The sequence below is a fragment of the Trichechus manatus genome, unplaced genomic scaffold (assembly GCF_000243295.1).
Source record: "Trichechus manatus latirostris isolate Lorelei unplaced genomic scaffold, TriManLat1.0 scaffold00128, whole genome shotgun sequence".
Lineage (NCBI taxonomy): Eukaryota > Metazoa > Chordata > Mammalia > Sirenia > Trichechidae > Trichechus > Trichechus manatus.
In genome coordinates this window covers 6,737,666-6,758,863 of record NW_004444064.1, presented here as the reverse complement: position 1 = coordinate 6,758,863, position 21,198 = coordinate 6,737,666, and the positions used below count along the sequence as shown (strand labels likewise).

Genomic DNA, 21,198 nt, shown 5'->3' with positions numbered 1-21,198 from the left:
AAGGGTCTCTATTTGCATTTGCCTAAAAGTAACTCTTCCACAGTCCCAGGAGGCTTTGTACCTGTGCTTCATCCAAAATATTGCAACAACTCAGCAGGTTCACCTCCCCACATACTGACCTTCTCTGGAATCACCTTCCTTTTCACGTCCGCTCACTTCTGGAATGAAGAGTTACTTTACTCTCTGAGCCTTAACAGCTGCAAAATAGGAATCAGAACACTCCTTTGAGGCTCAGAGATAATGTGTGTCCTTCCACAAATGAATGGCAAGAAAAGAAGAGGAAATGAAACGTATATGGATGGAAAGAGACGTAAGGATACACAGCAAGCAAAGGCAGCATGTGGATCTGTCTGGATCCTGACTTGAAAACAAACAAGTGTGTGTGTGTGATGTGTGTGTTTGTGTAGATATATGTATGTTGTTGTGGTTAGTTGCTGTTGAGTCAATTCTGACGCATGGCGACCCCAGGTGTCCGAGTAGAGCTACTCCCCGGGGTTTTCAAGGCTATGACCTTTCAGAAGCAAATTGCCAGGCCTGTCTGTATTTGTGTATATATGGGTGTGTGTGTGGTGTATGTGTGTTTGTGGTATGTATGTATGTAGGCGTGTGTGTACTTATGCATGTATACAGGCACATATGCGTGTGGTGTGCATGTATGTATGTATTTACACATGTATGTATGTATGTGAAGCGTATGTTCGCCTATGCGTGTGTGTACTTATGCACGTATATATGCATGTATGTGTGTGATGTGCGTGTGTGCATGTATGCACGTATGTACTTACGTGTGTATGTATGCATGTGAAATGTATGTGTGTGTATGCATGCATGTATGTATGCGTGTGTACTTGTGTGTGTATACGTATAAATGTGTGTGTGGTGTATAGTTGGTGTGTGTGTCTGTGTGTGTGTCTGTGTGTATAAATCATATGCTTATTTATATAAAACCATCCAAGAGCCTGAGAACTGACAGGATTGATGATAAAGGATTGTCGTTAATTTTTTTTCCATGTGATTATCACATTGTGCTTATCTTAAAAATTAAGGAAGAGCCCTTCTGTGTGAGCGATCCACACTGAGATATATACGGATGAAGTCTGGAATTAGCTTTAAAATGGCCCCAGTGTGGGGGAGGGTGGGGCCGGTGGCAGCAGACTGCCATGGGTGGGTACTTGCTGAAGCGGGGAGGTGGGAGCCACGGCTTCATTCCTGCGACTGCTGTATATTCTCAGTACAAAGTTTCTTGGTTTTTAAAAGATAATGTCTGTGACATGTCTGGCACAGAGTAATAAACAGCAGTTGCTGTTATTATTTTATATTCTTTTCCAAATGCAGTGGCCAGAAAAATGCCTTCTAAATTGGAAAAGGGAATGAGACCTAATACAGATTCTATTTTAGCAAACCAAAAACACAGTGATTGCCGGTAATCCTTTCTGAATGTGACCTTATTATTAAGTGTTTTAAAAGCAAGAGACAAAACAGAACGAACAGTGTGTTCACATTTATATATATAATTTATAATTACAGTGAATTGCAGATGATTTTTCTCTATATATGAATTGCCAACAATATTTTCTTCAGCAAACATGCATTTCTGGAGTAATAAGGAAAACAACAGTAAAGCGTGGGATTTTGATCTTGATTTCTATTTAGTTTGTTTGTCTTTTATATTAAATTCTTGTAAGTCTCAGGCACTGGGAAAGCAATGGAGAATTAGCCTTTTAACTCCCGCAAAGATAGAGAAGCTGCTAACCCACGGTTGGTTCGGGATTTGGTTGTCCCGGACAACTGGTCTGGTTGTTTCTCGCTCCCTGCGCAGGAAGAGAGTGAGATCCAGGTGTCAGATTGTTATGAAAACACTCTTCTTATCGAATTGAATCAGACTCTACAATAGACAAAAGCATGAGAATTTGAGCTCATTTGTTTTCCTTTGTGGCAGACTAATCAACCTTCCTTCCAAATATGCAATCGGAAATATGGGTAATTTGAGAACAAGCAAAACAGAGAATGTGTTTTCTGCCATGGGGGAAGGATGGCAACACAGAGACCAAAAGGTGGCCTCTGGCTGTAACTCAGACCCCCGATTTCAGGCAAATCACACATCCCTGAGCCTTGGGCTTGGAGCTGGCAGTCTGAGCGGGCATCCCAGCAATGCTACTGTACCAAGTCCACCTCCGCATCCTCACTGTGAATGGGGATGACAACACCAAGCTCAGGAGGCTTCAGGAGGATCCGCGCCACAGGGCTTAGAGGTGCTTAGCTCTGGTTCCGACACAAACACAGGCTCCATAAACGTCCATTGGTGGTGGTGGTGGTGGTGTGATGGTGGCGGTGGTGTTGGCATTGTTACTGACACAACATACAACCACTGAACACGAAATTCATCCTCAGCTTGTCTACCTGAGGGGAAGAGAGGCTAGCTTCGTGAGGCTGCAGTAACAAAACACCACAAACTGAGTGGCTTCTAAGAATAGAAATGTGTTATCTCAAAGTTCTGAAGGCTGTAAGTCCCAACGAGGGTGTCAGCCGTGTTGATTTTTCATACAGGTTCTGAAGGAGAATCGTTCCAGGCCTCTCTCCCAGCTTCTGGTGGCTCCAGGCTTTCCTTGTCTTGCAGCTGCAGCATCAAATGGCATCCTTCCTCTGCCTCCCTGTCTCTGTGTCTCTTCTCTTGTCCAAGGACACTGTTCAGATAGGATTAGGACCCACCCTGCCCCTGGTGGCACAGTGGTTAAGAGCTACGGCTGCTAACCAAAAGGGCAGCAGTTCGAATCCACCAGTGACTCCTTGGAAACCCTATGGGGCACTTCTACTCTCTCCTATAGGGTTGCTATGAGTGGGATTCGACTTGATGGCAACAGTTTTTTTTTTTTTTTCTGCTCCAGTAAGACCCCATCTGAACCCAACTGATAACATCTTCAAAGACCCTATTGCCAAACAGGGTCACATTCACAGATACTGGGGGTTAGGACTTTACCATGCCTTTTGAGGGGACACAATTCCATCCATGTCACCCTTTGCCAAGCCTAGTCGCCAGTGTTCCCTGAGCACCTGCTGAAGGACATGTCCCATGCTCAATGCCGGGGAACGCCACAGAACTGACATGGGTCCCACTGCAAGGTCTTCTCCTTTTAAAGACTCCCAGTGTGTGTAAAAGAAAACAGTAGCCAGAGTGAGGTCAAATCAGTCATTCCACTTCTCTTTAAAAAAAAAAAAAAAGCTAGATGGTTGGTCTTATTAACTAGAGCGTATTTGTATCTATATGACCTCCACCTTTCAATGCGCTTTGGATGTAGTGGAATAAAGCTGATCATCAATACATGGAGGTCAATTAGAGGAATCAGAGCCTGTGTGGGGATGGCTAAATTGGGAATTCTGACCTTTTGAAGTTCAGGCTATCTGTCCGTGGGCCTCCTGTTTGTAAAATGGATTTTGAAGGGTCAAGAAGGAGCCTTCTGTCCCAGGGAAGGCGATCGTGAGTTTCAGAGGGAGCCCAGGGCCCTCTGTATGTCCTGACCAACCCCCTAAGAATCCCGTGGAATGGGTATTGCTATCCTCGCTTTGTCGATGAAGAATAGGAGGCTCAAACAGGTTCAGGAACCTGCCCTGGATCCAGTTAGTAGCGGGGGATCAGAGAGCTCTGGTCTCCCCAGCTCTGCCTCATCCTCCTTTGCCATTGTGCCTGCCAGGAGCTGTGGCCACACCAACCCAGTGCCCGGAACAGTGCCTGCCACCTCATAAACGCCATAATTATTATGTTTATTATTATTATTTCCCTAAGTGCAATTCCTGGCAGTGGAATTCCGGGTCAAAGGGCACACACACTGCCAACCTGCTCCCACCAGGTTGTGTGGATCCACATTCCGCACACAGCGCCCCTCTCACCACCCCATTTGCCAGGATTTTAATTATACTTTTGGAGACAATGATAGATTCACACACAGTCAGTTACCGTCGAGTTGACCCTGACTCCTGGCGACCCCCTGTGTGTCAGAATAGAACTGTGCTCCCTAGGGTTTTCAACGGCTAATTTTTTAGCAGCAGATTTCCAGGCCTTTCTTCTGAGGTGCTTCTGGGTGGACTTGAACCTCCAACCTATTGGTTAGCAGCCCTTTGCCTCACCCAGGGACTCCTCACCTGCAGTTATAAGAAATAATACAGAGAGAGCTGGTGCACCCTTTGCCCAGTTTCCTCCAAGGTTAGCATCTTCCAAAATCACAGTATAGTATCACAACCAGGTTATTGAGACTGATGCAATCCACCAGTCTTATTTCAATGCCTGCTGTACTTGTACTCTGTTGTGTGGGTGTACTTAGCTCTATACAAGTTTATCACGTGTAGGTTCATGTATCAGCCGCCACAGTCAAGATACAGAACAGTTCAATCCCTCATGTTGCCCTTTTATAACCACACTCACCTGCATCTTACCCCCTAGCCCTGTCCACCTCTAACACCTCTGTCCCTAACTCCTGACAACGACTAATCTGTTTTCCATTCCTATAGTTTTGTCATTTAGAGAACGTTGCATAAGTGGAATCACACATTTCATAACTTACGGGGATTGGCTTTTCTTCACTCAGCATAATTCCCTTGAGATCCATCCAAATTGTGCGTGTATCAATAATTCATTCCTTTTCATGGCTGAATCGTATTCCATCATGCAGATGGACCACAGTTTGTTTAACCTTCATACATGAAGGACATCTGAGTGGTCCAGCTCTGGGCTTTCCATCACTTTTCTATTATTGCCAATTTGATGACCTCTAGTATTTACCTTCAATTTCTTGGAGGCCAATGTGGCTATTTTAAGAAATCAATACACCTTATTTTGGTTGGGAAAGGAGATTTCTGATGCCAGTTTGTCATTTATAATGAATAAACATCATCATTAAACCACAGGAGTAAATGAAAAGATGTTGACCTGTTAGTGCTGAAGTTTGAGATGCTCAAGGGGCTGAGATGGATGATGTTAGTAGCCATTGAGTTGCTCCAACTCATGGCAACTCATGTACAACGGAATGAAACATTGCCCGGTCCTGCCCCATCCTCAAGATCCTTGGTATGTTGGAGCCCATTATTGTAGTAATTGTGTCAATCCATGTCATTGAGGGTTTCCCTCATATCCACTGACCTTCTTCTTTACCAAAATGATGTCCTTTGTAGTGATTAGTCTTTCCTGATGATGTGTCCAAAGTAAGTGAGCCAAAGTCTCATGATCCTCGCTTCCAAGGAGCATTCTGGTTGTACTTCCTCTAAGACAGATGTGTTCATCCTTCTGGTAGTCCACACTATATTCATTATGCTTCACCAACACCACTATTAGAATGTGCCAATTCTTTTTCTGTCTTTTTTTCCCCCCATTGGCCAGCTTTCATATGCACGTGAGGTGATTGAAACAACCATGTGAAGGTAGTGAGAAGGGGGTCAGAATGTAACACCCCTGGAAAAGGAGTCCACCCCTCATTAGCTGGAGGAAGAAAAATGGAGCCTGGTTACCCACATGGAAGAACAGAGCTCATTTGGCTTTCTCCTTTGGGGAGGGAACTTTGATGGAGGGAAGGATTGCCTTTTCCCCTTCTTTCTTTACAAGTTCAGCATGAATGTAGCTCAAGATGTGGGTTCTCCATCGTCGTAGGGCAACATGTGTACTACGTGTTTAATGAGAAACTATTTTGTTCTGTAAACCTTCATCTAAAGTGAGAATAGCAGCACAACTGGAAGAACGTAATTGATGTCACTGAATTGTACATGTAGAAATTTTTGAAATGCTGTATCTTTGGCTATGTATATTTTCACCAAAAAAAAATAATAAAGGTCCTCCAAGGTCGAGAAGGGGGAGGGTTGACATGTCTTGGGGTTGTTAGCCAATGTCATAAAACAATATGTGTACTGACGGTTTAATGAGAAACTATTCGTTCTGTAAACCTTCACCTAAAGTACAATTTAAAAAGAAAAGCTATTTAAAAAAAAAAAAATATGGGTTCTCGTCTTCAGGTTTAGTCACTTAAAATTACTTGGGGAGAAAGTTTGTAGAAGAATTATAGTGAGGAGAATTTTGCTTGTGACTTGTTCTCCAAGTTCAAAGAAGCGCTATGAAAATTGTTGCTAAGGCAGCTGAATAAAAAAATTTCCCAGTCGGTGTAAGCTGTACCAGGAAGACAATGAGAGATAATTGCATGTTTTACAACAACTAACCCCAGAGCATGACTTATCTGACATAGTTTTTTTTTTTTTTTTTTTTTTTTTTAATGAGTTTGAAAGCTAACACAGATGTTTTCCTGGGATTTTAAAGGGTAACTGGTGCCGCCCTGATCCCTGACTCGTAAGGGATTGTCTCCCTGATGAAAATGATTGTAACTGGCCTCCCAGAAAAGATTTCCAGGGACCTCATGCTTTCTTGGGGGCGGCTTCAGCCACCGCCACCCTGCCCTGCCCTACCCCCACGTCTCCCCTCCCAACATCCACAAATTGAAGATTTCTATTGTGACGATGGTGGTTTTTCCCCGCCAGCCTACAAAACTCAACCCAAACCTAAATTGCCCTTCAATTAGCTAATTTGTCCAGGATTTGGAGCATTTCATAATATAGTGCCACAAAGGTCTGTGTCAGAAGCCCACCATTCTTAGTGGTCATTGACTTTGTGCCCATCCGAGCTAGAATTTGACAAACCCAGCAAGAAATGTTTGCAGCAGCTGCAAGGAAGTACCCCAAATAGAAATAGAAAAATGGACGGGGGTCTTCCCTCCCCTTCCGGCTATGGGAGAAGACTGGACACAGTGCCTAAGCTTTCAAGAGGGCTTTTCTCTGTCTCTCTTCTCTATTATTACCAGCCCTTCTGCCTGGGCTCCTAATTGCTCAGAAGAGGGAATCATTTCTGCTGCAGCTACTGCCAACCATATTTGGACTAAATAGATGCCAAAGAGGCCAGGGTAAATGGAGCAGGGACAATGAAAAATCACTTTTCTTTCTGAGGCCCAAATACAAGGACACTGTGAAAGCCCTGTCTAATGCCTTCCTGCCCAGCCTCACCTTAGCTAAATGCCTTTCTGAGACCTAGCCTCTCCTCAAATTCTGTGAACCTGGGACCAAGAAGGCCCAGCTCTGGGCTGGTCCCCTCCCACATCTCCTTGGTAAACCACCTCAACACAGGGAAAAGGCAAGAAGTAAAAGAAAAGCAGATGATGTAAATTAAAACCAGCTTTTGTTAAAACTTAAAAAAAAAGTTTTCCCATATGTGAATACATACATGAACTTGAAGTTGTTATGTAAAAAAACAAGCAGATAAACAAAAAACCAAACTCATTGCCATGAAGTTAATTCTGACTCATAGTGACCCTACAGGACAGAGTAGAACTGCCCCATAGGGTTTCCAAGGAGCAGCCGGTGGATTCGAACTCTGACCTTTTGGTTAGCAGTCGTAGCTCTTAACCAGTACGCCACCAGGGCTCCATGTTATGTAAAGGACCAGCAATTCCAGTGCTCATGGAGTAAACGCCAACTCATGGCAACCCCATGTGCGGCAGAATAGAACTGTGCTCCACGGGATTTTCAATGGCTGATTTTGCCGAAGTAGATCGTCAGGACTTTCTTCCAAGGTGTCTCTGGGTGGACTCAAACCTCCAACTTTTCAGTAAGAGGGCATACATCTTTAAATGTGTGTTCCAAAAATCAAAACTGATATTGGGCAAAAACGAAATGCAATACCTGATGTGTAGTCAACATTTCCTGAGCGCCCACCCACACCAGGTCCTGACCCAGGCTCTGGGCACACAAAGCGAGACTCAGCCTCTGTGTTTGGGAATAGGTTTGTGTGGCCGCCATGACTGTGGGACAGGGGACAGGGTGGTGCACACCAGCCCTTCCCTTCCCAGTGCTGGGGTGGGCGCCCGAGGTGGTGCAGAACCCGTGCATGTCACAGTCCAGGCAGCTCTCCACGTTGTGGGGTCTTTTGCTGCTGAATTGAAGGATAGGCCACCAGTGGTATCTCACTAGCCCAGTCCCCTCCAAACTGGAAAATGAAGGCACATTGGGCTTAATATGGTACCTTTCAGACTCATGATCCCGCCGCTCATCTGTCACTGTGTCCTGCTGTGGTGGCTTGTGTGTTGCTGTGATGCTGGAAGCTATGCCGCTGATATTTCAAATACCAGCAGGGTCACCAACCAAGTCAGTGGTGCTTCCAGACTAAGTCAAGCTTAGAAGAAAGGCCTAGAGATCTACTTCTGAAAATCAGCCAGTGAAAACCCTGTGGCTCACAATAGAACATTGTCCACTATAGTGCTAGAAGATGAGCCCCCTAGGTTGGAAGGCACTCAGAATATACAGTGACCACAGCAACGGACTTGAGCACACCAACAATCATGAGGATGGCACAGGACCAGGCAATGTTTCGTTCCATTGTCCATGGAGCCTGCATGAGTCGGAACCGACTTGGTGGCAACTAACAAGGTTCACAGAAACACACAGAGGCAAGCCAGGGGAGCAAGAGCGGAGCCCTTGATCTTAGAGGTCCAGGGTGAGAGGAGGTTGTTGACCTGAGTTGGGAGAGAAGCACTAAGCTGAGCCCTCGTGTCTTCCCACCAGCAGTGGAGAGGTAGCCCTGATGCCACAGCCAGATCAGTAGATGGAAGAACCTTCTGGAGCTGGTACTGCCCCAGTCTTCATGAATGCTGGTCTCGGAAACACGGGTCTCTACTGCCCCCTACATCACTATGGGCTCTCATTCAGAGGATGAGAATTTAGAGAATCATCCAAATCTCATTCCCACTCTCCAAAATCACCACCTTCTTGTTCTTTCCAGTCCCGTCTGCTCTCACGGTGCCCTTCTGAACCGTCTCTGCTCACTCTGTGCTGAAATCCTGTGTGGCAGTGACTGGGGGGAGTAAGGGAATCCTGGGAGAAGCTCTTCCAAGGCACTTACCCCCCGCCAAAAAAGAATCCATTGTCACTGAGTCAATTTTGACTCATAGTGACCGTATAGGCCAGAGTAGAACTGCCTCATAGAGTTTCCAAGGAGTGCCTGGTGGATTTGAACTGCCGACCATTTGGGTTAGCAGCCGTAGCTTTTAACCACTACGCCACCAAGGTTTCCCTGAGAAACTTAGAACCCTGTTTATTCAGGATTTGGTTTTGCAGGAAGACCATAAGACATCCTGCAGGAACTAGAGGACGGCCATGATCAAATCTTCACTCAACTAACCTCATAACAGGAAGCCTGACTGTCTAGTCCTTCGGCGCCCCGAGATCCCACCAGCCCAGCTGCCTTGGGCCTGCAAACAGCAGGGAATAGCTCGAACCCAGGGCCTTGCAGGCCCTTGCTCTTTCCCCACTGTCTTAATCACCTAATGCTGCTGTAGCAGAAATACCACAAGAGGGTGGCTTTCCAGAACAGAATTGTTATAGTTCTCGAGGCTGAAAGTACCAATCAGGGTCTCAGCTGTGTGGAGCCCTTCCTTGTTGGTAGCCTCGGGTGTTCCTGGGTTCCTTGGCTGGTAGCCAATTCTCACAAGGCATCTGTACTCCCTACCCACTCGCTGCCCTCCGTGTGTGCATATCTCTATGCGCCTCTGCTTTTGCATAACTCAGAAGTGATTAGATTTAGGATCCACCCTTCTGCGGTATGATCTAATTAACGTAAACCAGTCACCAGTTGCCGTGGAGTCAATTCTGAGTCATGGTGACCCCACTTGTGTCAGAGGAGAACTATGCTCCATAGGGTTTTCAGTGGCTGCTTTTTTGGAAGTAGATCACCAGGCCTTTCTTCTGAGGTATCTCTGGGTGGACTTAAGCCTCCAACCTTTTCCTTAGCAGCCTAGCTCATCAACTGTTTGCACCACCCAGGGATTCCAATTAACATAACAAAAGAAAACCCTAGACAGGATCACATCCACAGTTACAGGGTCAAGATTCCAATGCACATTTTGGGGGACACAATTCAACTCATAACACCCACTAAGGTGAGTCTGAATAGGGGTCCAGGAGAAGAAAGGAAAACAAAGTCACCCAGGACTTTCAGTTGGGTCAAGTGCACGGAAGAGGCCTCGGGACGCAGAATCAAAGGCGAGTGGCTCCCAGCTGTCTGCTCTGTCCAGTGAGCCCTGCGGCCCCTACAGGGGTGTCGGCAGCCCTCCCACTGTCTGCCCGCACATAGCAACCCTGCTTGTTCTAAGTTTCCTGGTGGAGGCTCCTGATTTCAAGAAACAGCAAACCTTTTATGCAGACAGATTGGAGGAAAAGGTCTGAGTTTGTGTGGCGGGCCGAGGGATGCGGGAAGGAGGCCCTGCGGAGATCTCTGTAAGGATAATGCAGATCCCCCAGAAAAAACCTGGGATCCTGAGTGCCAGGAAGCCTGGGTGAGTCCTAGGGTCTCCTCATCTCCGTGCCCCACCCCTCTTGGCCTCTCAACTGTCCTCCATGCATCAGTCCCCCTCCCTACCAGCTGTGACCATCACAGCATGCAGGGACTCTCCAAGACCCTGTGCCCACCTCCTGTGCCAACAGCTGTGAAACTCAATAACAGTCCTCCCTAGGGATTGTGATGGGCCTGGCCAGGTCATCTTAGGCCAGGCGTCTGCCTCGTCCAGTCACCCACGGGGAGCAGGGTCACCAGGAGCAGAGGCTGCCTGTCAAGGGCTCTAGGGAATGTGGGATGGACAGCCAGTTGGAGGAGCTGCCGCTTGCTGTGATGGCAAGTGCTGGTCACTGTGGTTCCCTGGGCCTCTCTCCTGAGTCTCCATCTGTAAGGCAAAATTACCCCACCCTACTCAACCTCCCAGGGTGGTAACCACATGGGAGGGTACACCCTGACCAGAGACCTGGGCCCCATTCTGCCCTCCTGACACTGTCTGACAGAGATGAGCCAGTCCACAGAATGAGCTAGACCATTAAGTTCCATCCATCCTGTTTGTGTACCAGTGACACTGAGCTCCTCTGCTTATGTTGATTGACCATTTACCCATTCCAACAAGTCAAAGTGCCATCTTGGTGGGAGCATGCAGCTTGGGGGCCCCTCCCGGGCCTCCATTTCTGCCTTTCTGGTGGTCACGGGCTGCATCCTTCCTCAGGAAGTAGTGGAAAGAGAGTAGCTGGGTTGGACGTTCTTTCTCCAGGCTCTGGAGGTCTTGCAGAATGTAAATTTGAATTCCTACTAAAATAAAATTGGGTGGCGAACAAAACATGGCGAAAGTTATTCTGGATGCTTTTGACAAGTTGGAGGCCAGTGGAGGCTTGAGCCTAGAATCATAGGCTTCTAGAGTCAGGAGGGACTGCTAAGGCTCGTGGACAACTGAAATGGAATAGAGCTGGATCTGATGTCCAACCAGCAGTGTTTTGAAGAATCCTTTTCAAGCACGTTCCCTTGATGCTCATCACAGTCCCAGAAGTAGGTGGGGCTGACACTCTCAACCCTGTTCACAGAATGGTAAACTGAGACCCTGAGTGGTTATGGGCTTGCCCATGGTGGATGAGTGAGGAGTAGTGGACAAAGGAGTTGCTGGCAGAGACAAGGGGAAGCCAGGCCTTCCAGGTCCCAAGTCCACTCTTCGTTCCACAGCACCGTTCCTAGAACGAGGCTTAAATGTTGTTGTTCACTGCCCTCCAGTTGGCCCCCAACTCATGGTGACTCCATGCACCACAGAATGAAATGCCACCCAGTCCTGTGCCATCCCCATCCCCATGATCAGTTGTCTGTGGGACCATTGTGGTCCATAGGGTTTTCACTGGCTGATTTTCAGAATTAGATTTCCAGCCCTTTCTTCCTAGTCTGTCTTAGTCTGGAAGTTCCACGTGTTACTGGACTTGAATATAGACAGTAAATATGTACCAAAACCTAGGAGTCAGTATATGTGTGGTTAAGTGTGTAGGTACTCTATGACCCAGTGGCTTGGGTTACAATCCTGAAACCCCACTTGCTAGCTGGGTCTTGTGGGAACTACTTAAGTCTGTGTGCCTCGGTGTTAGGTTTGAACTGTGTCCCCTCAAAATGTGTTGTAAATCGTAACCTCTGTGCCTGTGGTTATAATCCCATTTGGGAATGGGTTGTCTTTGTTATGTTAATGAGGCAGGATTAGCCTCTTACAAATTATACAAGGAGCAAGTTAAGCAAACTGAGATGAGGGAAGATGATGCCAAGCCACATAGAGATCTCCAAGGAACCAGAAAACAAGCTAAAGAGACAAGGACCTTCCCCTAGAACCAACAGAGAGAGGAAAGCCTTCCCCTAGAGCTGGTGCCCTGAATTCAGACTTCTAGCCTCTTCAACCGTGAGAAAATAAATTTCTGTTTGTTAAAGCCACCCATTTGTGGTCTTTCTGTTACAGCAGCACAAGGTAACTAAGACACACGGTTTCTGTGTTAGTTTTTTAGAGCTGCTATAAAAAAGTCTGGAGCCCTGGTGGTGCAGTGGTTAAGAGCTGGGCTGCTAACCCAAAGGTCAGCGGTTCAAATCCACCAGCTGCTCCTTAGAAACCCTATCGGTGGTTCTACTCTGTCTTAGAGGGTCACTGGGAGTCAGAATCAACTCTACAGCAACAAATTTGGTTTAGTTTTTTTTTTTTTTTTTTAATAACAAAGTACCACAAAGTGGGTAGTTTAAAGCCACAGAAATTTATTCTCTTACAGCTCTGGAGGCTAGGAGTCTGAAATCAGGGTGTCTGCAGGGTCATGCTGTCCCTCCTAGCTTTTGGTGACTTCCAGTGATCCTTGGCCTGTAGATTTATCACTCCAGTCTCTGCCTTGACCTTCACACAGCCATCTTCCCTCTGTGTCTATGCTCCTTTATAAGGAGATATAGGATTAGGACTCACCCTATTCCAGTATGACCTCCTGTTAACTAATGACTTCTTCAAAGACCCTATTTCCAAACAAGGCCAAGTTTGTAGGTACCAGGGGTAAGGGCTTCAACATATCATTTTTTAAATTTTTTTTTATTGTATTTTAGATGAAGGTTTACAGAACAGATAGTTTCTCCTTAAACAGTATACATATTGTTTTATGACATTGGTTAACAGCGCCATGACATGTCAACACTCTCCCTTTTCTACCTTGAGCTGCTATTACCAGCTTTCCTGTCCCCTCCTGCCTTCTAGTCCTTGTCCCTGGACTGTTGTCCCTCATTAGTCTCATTTTGTTTTATGGGGCTGTTTATTCTTTGGCTGAAGGGTGAACCTTGGGAGTGACTTCATTACTGAGCTCAAAGGGTGTCCAGGGGCCATACTCATGGGGTTTCTCCAGTCTCTGTCAGGCCAGTAAGTCTGGTTCAACATATCTTTTTTGGGAACACAATTCTACCCATAACAGTTTCCTTATGTAAATCTGTTGGAAAGATGCTTGGTTTGTGATGAGCACTGGGCCAGTAATCGTTGTTCTTTTGTGCAGACAGCATAAACGTTCCCCAGAGAGAAAGATACCCACTGACATTCGCAGGCCTCAGCTGCGTATGGGGATGATCAATATCTGGTGAAGGAGAGGCCCTCTGTGCTCTCAGTTGTTCTTCTGCTCTTGTTTTAATATCCCTGCCTGCCAATCAAACCACAGAAAAGAATTTGGGGAGATATGCCGTAGGAACCCCAGCCCCAACTGGACTCAGAGTTGGACTCAAAGAAAATCTGGGTTTTCTTTTATTCTTTCTGCCTCCACATTGTATTCTTTAATTTCATTTTACCAATGCCTTTTGTGCACTCTTTGTTTCCATGAAGCATACGGGATTTGCAAAGTCGTAGCATGCAGATATGGGAGCAGTGGTCGTTCAATGGTAGAATTCTCACCTTCCAGGCAGGAGACCCAGGTTGAGTTCCTGGCCAATGCACCTCATGCACAGCCACCACCCATCTGTCAGTGGAGGCTTGTATGTTGCTATGATGCTGAACAGGTTTCAGCGGAGCTTCTAGACTAAGACAAACTAGGAAGACAGGCCTGGGAATCTACTTGTAAAAATCAGCCAGTGAAAACCCTTGTTAGTAGCCCTGGGAGTTCCTTGGTTCCTTGATGATCCTTATATGGCGTCTGTCTTCTCCCATGTGTGCGTCTCTCTGTCTATTCTGGTCTTCTTATAACTCAGAAGTTATTAGGTTTAGGATCCACCCTACACCAACTGATTGATTGATCACATTACATTAGATTGCATTATGGAAAGTAATTACATTACATTCGATTAGGTTACATTATGGAAGGTAATCTGCTCTACCAGAGGCCAATTGATTTAATCACATGTAACTAATTCATAACAGCAACTAGACTAGCGTTTGGCCAAACCATTGGGAACCATAACCTAACCAAGTTGACACATAAAATTAACCATCCACTGGGAACTACCAGGCCAGTTCTCCTGGGAGCGCTTTGTAAGCATCAGCTCCACAAAGTCAACCTTAGCTCCTTAGAAATGTCATGTCCTACCTAAGTAAAGAGGATCATTCTCAAATATGACTTTCCAGGCAAGGTCTTGGTTGCATAACTGATTTTTCCATTTATAGCCTAGCAATAAGGAGAACAGATTCTTATGGAACCTTAGCAAAGAACTATATTTCAATGAAAAGTAAGGACTTAATAAAATCTTCTGAATTTGGAGGCGAGGGGAGCAGTGGGTAAAAATCAGATATTATTTAACAATGTTTCAGTTTACAAAAGAATCTACTAGGTTGTTAACAGTTACAAACAGCTTAAGGAGAAAGAGAAAGGGCTGGCTTCCTTACATATTGAGAATGAGGGCATGGAAGACGGTCAGTGAAATAAATTGGCACAAAAGCCACGCTAATAGACTCAGACATGCTGGTGATTGTGAGGGTGACACAGGGCCAGGCCACGTTTTGTTCTGTTGTAGGTCAGGTTGCCATGAGTTGGAGCTGACTTGAGGGCAGCTCACGACAATATATTCAGAAAATCAAAGATTAGAACATCAACATTCCGGACAACCACAGTAAATATTCCCTGCCAGCTCATTCAGTCCTGTGTAATTGGTTCTTGTTCCACTCATCTTGGGTTAGCAGTGTTATAGAGCTGCCTGTTTCTCAATTGAAAAAACGTCTGGGGATCCTGCGTGAGTGCAGTTATCTAAGTGAGGCCATCAGCAGCCTGTCCCCGAGAGCGTGTTCTTTGGAGGGACAGTAGCGTGAAGTGCCTGGCGCTGTCCTTCTCTGGGGGCTCTGAGGATGACCTTCCTAAATTCACAAACTCTCACTGGTAGCTGCCAGCACAGCTTTCAGGCCAACGTCAGAGGATAGCAAGACAAGCTGTAGATGACAGCTAACACATTTGTGCCCATTTTACAGAAGATAAAATTGAGGCAGGAAGAGGTTGAATGACTTGCCCAGGTCACAGGGGTAACAAGCAGAGAGTCAAGGACTCCAACCCAGGCGGCCTGGCTTTCCACAACCTAAACTGCTACCAGAAAAGGTCGTGATGAGGATGTGCTGTGTGGCCTTGGCAAGGTCACTTCCCTCCTGGGCAAAGGCAGGTGTCGGACAAGTGTTCCAGGCTTAAGAGGCTGAGAGTCCACACTCTACCCACACCTGCCTTTTGAGGTGACGCTGGTCCATGCACCTCCTTCGGAGCAAGCCCCGAGAAGCCTGTGGCTTGGAGCCGTCCTGCCAGATGCAGATGGAGGGAATTGAACTCCAAGGTCACCCTCCTCTGTGCAAACGGTTAAGCACTTGGCTGCTAATCGAAGGGTTGGAGGTTTGAGTCCATCCAGAGGCAGCTCAGAAGAAGGGCCTGGCAGTCTATTTCCAAAAAATCAGCCACTGAATATCTTCTGGAACACAGTTCCACTCTGACACACATGGGGTCACCATGAGTTGGGGTCGACTTGACAGCGACTTGCTGGTAAATGCTAGTCTGAAAAGGCTGCATACTGCATGATTCCAACTATAGTACGTTCTGTAACAAGCAAAACTCTAGAGACAGTGAAAAGACCAGTGGTTACCAGGGGCTCAAGGAAAGGGATGGACAGGTGGAGCACAGGGCATTTTTAGGGCAGTGACACTATTCTGCAAGTTGTTGTAATGGTGGACTCATGGCATCATGCTTTTGTCAAAACCCATTGGCCTGTGTAACCCAAAGATTGAGCCCTGATGAGAACTATGGACTTTAGTTAATAATAATATATGAATATTGGTTCATTGGTTGTAACAAATGTACCACAGGAATGCAAGATGTTAATAACAGGAGAACCAGTGTGCCAGTGTGTAGGGGGACAGGGAGCTTATAGGAACTCTGTTCTTCCTGCACAATTTTCCTGTACACCTAAAATTGCTCTAAAAATATCTATGCAAATTTTTTTAAGTTAACTTAAATTTTTTTAACATAATAGTCCCCGTGAGATAATTGGAGACTCCTGTGATATCATTAAGCCAAAGCTGACAATCAGTTGTTCCAATATTATACATGATTCTCACGTAGCAGCAATGGCATGCACAGATGTGTTTATGTGGACCATCACTTGATTTTTCAAGCTGTTTTTATTGAACAAAAGAATGGAGTTTTCAAAACCTGTATAAATTGACTAACTGAAAAGATGCACATGTAATATTCTAGTGCCTGTGGTGATATTTTTTTCTTTTTAAAATAGACCTTTAGGTGGGAACCAGAGAGAAAGCACATGGGAGTTGGCATCTCCATGGAAACTAATTGCCCCTCTCCCTGCCCGCTCTTCACTGCATGCTTCTGTTGTGTTTTGTAGGTGGTCTTCAGCAAGTACTGTAACTCCAGTGACATCATGGATCTGTTCTGCATCGCCACCGGCCTGCCTCGGTGAGTGCTCGCATGCTTCCTTGTTAGAATGGCCGCCATTTTGCCTCCAGGCCTTTTCCAATTCCGCTTGAGAGGAAGGTTCTTTGAAAGGGCAAGTCATCACATATAGGAGATGTTTTGGCCTGGTTCTCTAGAGAAGCAAAATCAGTAGAGTGTACATGTATATAGAGAGAGATTTATCTCAAGGAAATGGCTCGTGTGGTTGTAGAGGCTGGCAAGTCCCAAGTCCGTGGGTCAGATGTCAGGCTGGAGGCTTCTCCTGACTCACACAGCTGCAGGGGCTAACGAACCCAAGATCAGCAGGTCAGACGGCCGGCTGCTGGCTCCCAGGCTGAGGAGGATGATGAATCCCAAGATCAGCAGACAGTACAGCAGGCAGCTGGTTCAAGTCCCAAGAACTGGAGGTCAGATGATGATGAGCTGGATGCAGCATCCACAGCAAGCAAGTGAGCTTTGCCAGAACATCCATATATATATTGGATGCAGGCCACACCCCCAAGGAAACTCCCCTTACGATTGATTGGCTGATCACATCAGATCACATCATGGAGGATGACTACATCATTACATAACTGCCAAACTACATCATTACATAACTGCCAAACCACTGAGAATCATGGCCCAGCCAAGTAAACACACAACCTCAACCATCGCAAGGGATAGAAAGGTGTGGAAATTTCAGTTGGGTTCACCTTGTTCTCAGGGGCTCTTTCAAGTCAATTGGTAAAGCCCTAGGGAGAGCTTGGCTGAAATTTCTGCCACTGCATGTCAACAGGGATCACTGTGTCCACACAGAGAAGTTCACTGGGCAGAATTAAGCAACAACTATCATTTTAAAGTCTTCTTCCTCCCTCTCTCCGTCTCTTCCTCCTTCACACGTTCTTTCTTTTCTTCATTTGTTTGTTCGTTTGTTCTTTCTTTCTCATTTATTCATTCATTTTTGGAGAGAGGAGAAAGGAGGGTGGTTGTGTTTTGGTTTTAGTCCTCTGGCCCCAAACAATCAAGCAGATGTTTTTTCTGTCTCAGGGAGTTCTACACAGATCAACATTTGGCAAAAGTTAGAGTACCGAAATGAGTTGAAGAGACCAGAATTCTACCTTATAGAATTGTCAGAATTCTGTAACAGTTGCTTTTTCCTGAATCAATAGTTTGTTTGAGCAAGTGAATTTCTAATTATTGTTGTTGTTATTGTTGTTAGGTGCCATCGGGTTGATTCCAACTCATATCGACCCTATAGGACAGAGTAGACCTGCCCCATAAGGTTTCCAAGGAGCAGCTGGAGGATTGGAACTGCCCACCTTTTGGTTAGCAGCCAGGCTCTTAACCACTACGCCAGGGCTCCTTCTAATTATTAGCATTCTAACTTTCCAATGATAAAAATGTGCCCGTTGCAATTAACTTTAAGGTTAGGATCCTGGTCAGAGAAGGTGAGAGGTAAAGGAGGAGGACAAAAGAAGTCTTTTGGGGACAGGTGAGAAGAGACTCTAGGGATGAAACTGTGTGCCTGAAATTACAGCAAGTGGCCGAGTTCGTAGCAGTAAAAATAGCCCACAGTTTGAGATATCTTTGGCACCATTTATTAGGCACTCTGCTAAGAAATATATACATTATATTATATTATATTATATTACACTATACTATATTATATATTATATGAGGAGACTGGGTAGTGCCAGAAGTTTGTGATCAGCTGCTACCCTAAAGGTTGGTAGTTCAAACCCACCCAGTGGTACCATGGAAGAAAGCCTTGATGAACTGTTTCCATAAAGATTACAGCCAAAAAACTGTATAGAGCAGTTCTACTCTGTAAACACATGGAGTCACCATGAGCAGGGCTGACTTGATGGCAGTTAACCACAATACATTATATAATATGTATAAATAATATGATATATATATATATAAAATACATATTATATATCATATTATTTATGTATATTATATAAAATCATATTATAAATATATCTCTGGAGTCTGGACATCCTCCCCTATTGCACAGATTTTAAAAAATATATCTAAAGATCAGAGCACTTAAGTAACTTGCTCAAGGTAACTACAGTTCATAAGAGGCCCCAAAAGATGACAGGCTGGAGGAGGAACACTCATTTCATCCAGTCAAAACTGTTTCATAGGAGAATTTTATGCCAGTTTAGATGAGCTCACAAAGGAACTGGGAGCAAAAAAGGAAACCCTGAATTCATCGTCCGCTGATGTAAATGTCCACTTTTATTTTACAACAGTTTTTTTGTTATTTACTAATGTAGTAAATTAGACTTCTTCCAATTCTCATTTTAAATGATTTAAAAATCTACAAAGCACTTAGAATTACACACCACCATTTAATTTATTGACAAGTGGAGTTTCAGCATTGTCTTAGGCTGGATTCTCTAGAGAAGCAAAACCAGTATAGCATATAAATATATATAGAGAGAGACTTATATCAAGGAAACAGCTCATGCAATTGTAGAGGCTGGACCATCCCAAGTCCGTGGATCAAGGTAGAGGCTTCTGTTGATTCACGTAGCTGCAAGGGCTGGCGAACCCAAGATCGGCAGGTCGGAGAGCAGGGCTCTGCTTACAGGCTGTGAAGATGGGTGAATCCCAAGATCAGCAGATAAGCTGATAGCTCAAGTCCCAAGAACCGGAAGTCAGATGAACAGGAGGCAGCGGCAGGATCCACAGCGAGCAAAAAGCCAGAACGTCTGCTTATGTTTGGACGCAGGCCACACCCCCAACGAAACTCCCTTTCAACAGATTGGCTACTGATAGCAGATGCCATCATGGGACTGATCACATATAAACACTGAGAATCATGGCCCAGCCCAGTTGACACGCAGTCTTAACCATCACAAATGTCTTGATGATGACTACCTTTGCTGGTGTCTCACAGCCCCATTTGAACTTGCTAGTCCCTGCTACTCATGTTCTTGTTCTTTCTAGGGTCATATCCCCCAGTATGATTCTATAATAGTAGACACATGACATTATGCATTTGTCAAAACCCATAAGACTGTACAACACAAATGGTGAACCCCAACGTAAACTGTATGGAGTTACTGGTTGGCGAAAGCTGTTAAGTGCTTGACCGCTAGCCAAAAGGTTGGCAGCTCAAACCCACTCAGAGGCATCTCGGAAGACAGGCCTGGCTTCACAGCCTTGAACACCCCATGAAGCACAGTTCTACTCTGTACACATGGGGTTGCCATGAGCCACAATCATCTCCATGGCAACTAACAACAATGTAAACTATAGACTTTAGTTAATAATAATCTATCAATATTGATTCATTGACTGTAATAAATACGCCGCAAGAATGCAGATGCTAATAATGGGGGAATCCGTGTGACCCAGGCCTTTGTCAAATCCACATGTGCACCCCAGAGTGGAGAACATCACATGTGAGAGCACTGTCTTGGTGTGTTTTTCAGGAACACAACCATCTCCCTCCTGACCACAGATGACGCCATGGTCTCCATTGACCCCACCATGCCCACAAACTCAGAACGGTAAGAAGCTTCCGCCAGCTTCCTCAGCTTGTTCTTCTCTTGGGGTGTTTACATCTCTACATGATACAACAGGGTTTCCTTTTTTTTTTTTTTTAATTTACTGCTGAATGTCAACCAAACATGGAAGGGTGAGAGTTGGTGGGTTGTGAAGGAGGCTTGATTAAGCTCATTTGTTTGCAGAAGAACTAGTCACTTTCCATAATAACAACAATTACTGGCACCCCCAGGGACCGTTCCTCGAATTCTATATTCAGTTTGCAACAGGAGCCCTATGAGGCGGCACTGTTATTACCATTTTACAGATGGGGAAACTGAGGCACGGGACCAGGCCCAAGTTCAAGTAGTAGAACCAGGCCCCAAAACCCCTGCTGTGAATGCCGAACTGTCTACCCTGAAAGGGCTGCAGGAGAGGCCCTCCCCAGAGCCCTTGGGGGCATTTAACGTTTACCCATTTGGACAAGCCCCATGTTATAAAAGGATGCCAGCCTACGTACTCCTGGGACCCACACCCATTGCCATTGAACAACCTTTTGGTTGGCAACCATAGCTCTTAACCACTGCACCACCAGGGCTTCAATATACAGTAGTCAAAAACCAAACCCGTTGCCCTCGAGTCGATTCCAACTCATAGCGACCCTATAGGACAGAGTAGAACTGCCCCATAGGGTTTCCAAGGAACGGCTGGTGGATTCGAACTGCCCACCTTTTGGTTAGCAGCTGAGCTCTTAACCACTGAGCCACCAGGGCTCCAGAGGAGGAGAAAGGAAGCCAGGAGCACAGAGAACCAGGAGAGGCTAGAAAGTAAAAGGTGTTGGCAGCAAATGTGTTTGTGAGTATATATAAGATTAAGTGGGACAAGCCAGCTGTGTGTGGCTGAAGAAAGGACACTGAGCAGGGCCCCCTCAGATCTGTGACCCACCCTTTGCCAAGTGACCCAGAAGACTCCCTG

At 45.6% G+C, this 21,198-nt stretch overlaps 1 protein-coding gene across 1 annotated transcript in view; it reads left to right on the top strand.

Annotated features, from left to right (window-relative positions):
* Positions 1 to 21,198, top strand: part of PDE9A (phosphodiesterase 9A) — a 152,526-nt gene that overhangs the window by 21,678 nt on the left and 109,650 nt on the right. Inside the window, exons 2-3 of the mRNA XM_004384867.2 lie at positions 16,673 to 16,743; positions 20,172 to 20,249. Of these exons, the coding sequence (XP_004384924.1) occupies positions 16,673 to 16,743; positions 20,172 to 20,249 (149 nt within the window). The remainder of the gene's footprint in view (positions 1 to 16,672; positions 16,744 to 20,171; positions 20,250 to 21,198) is intronic.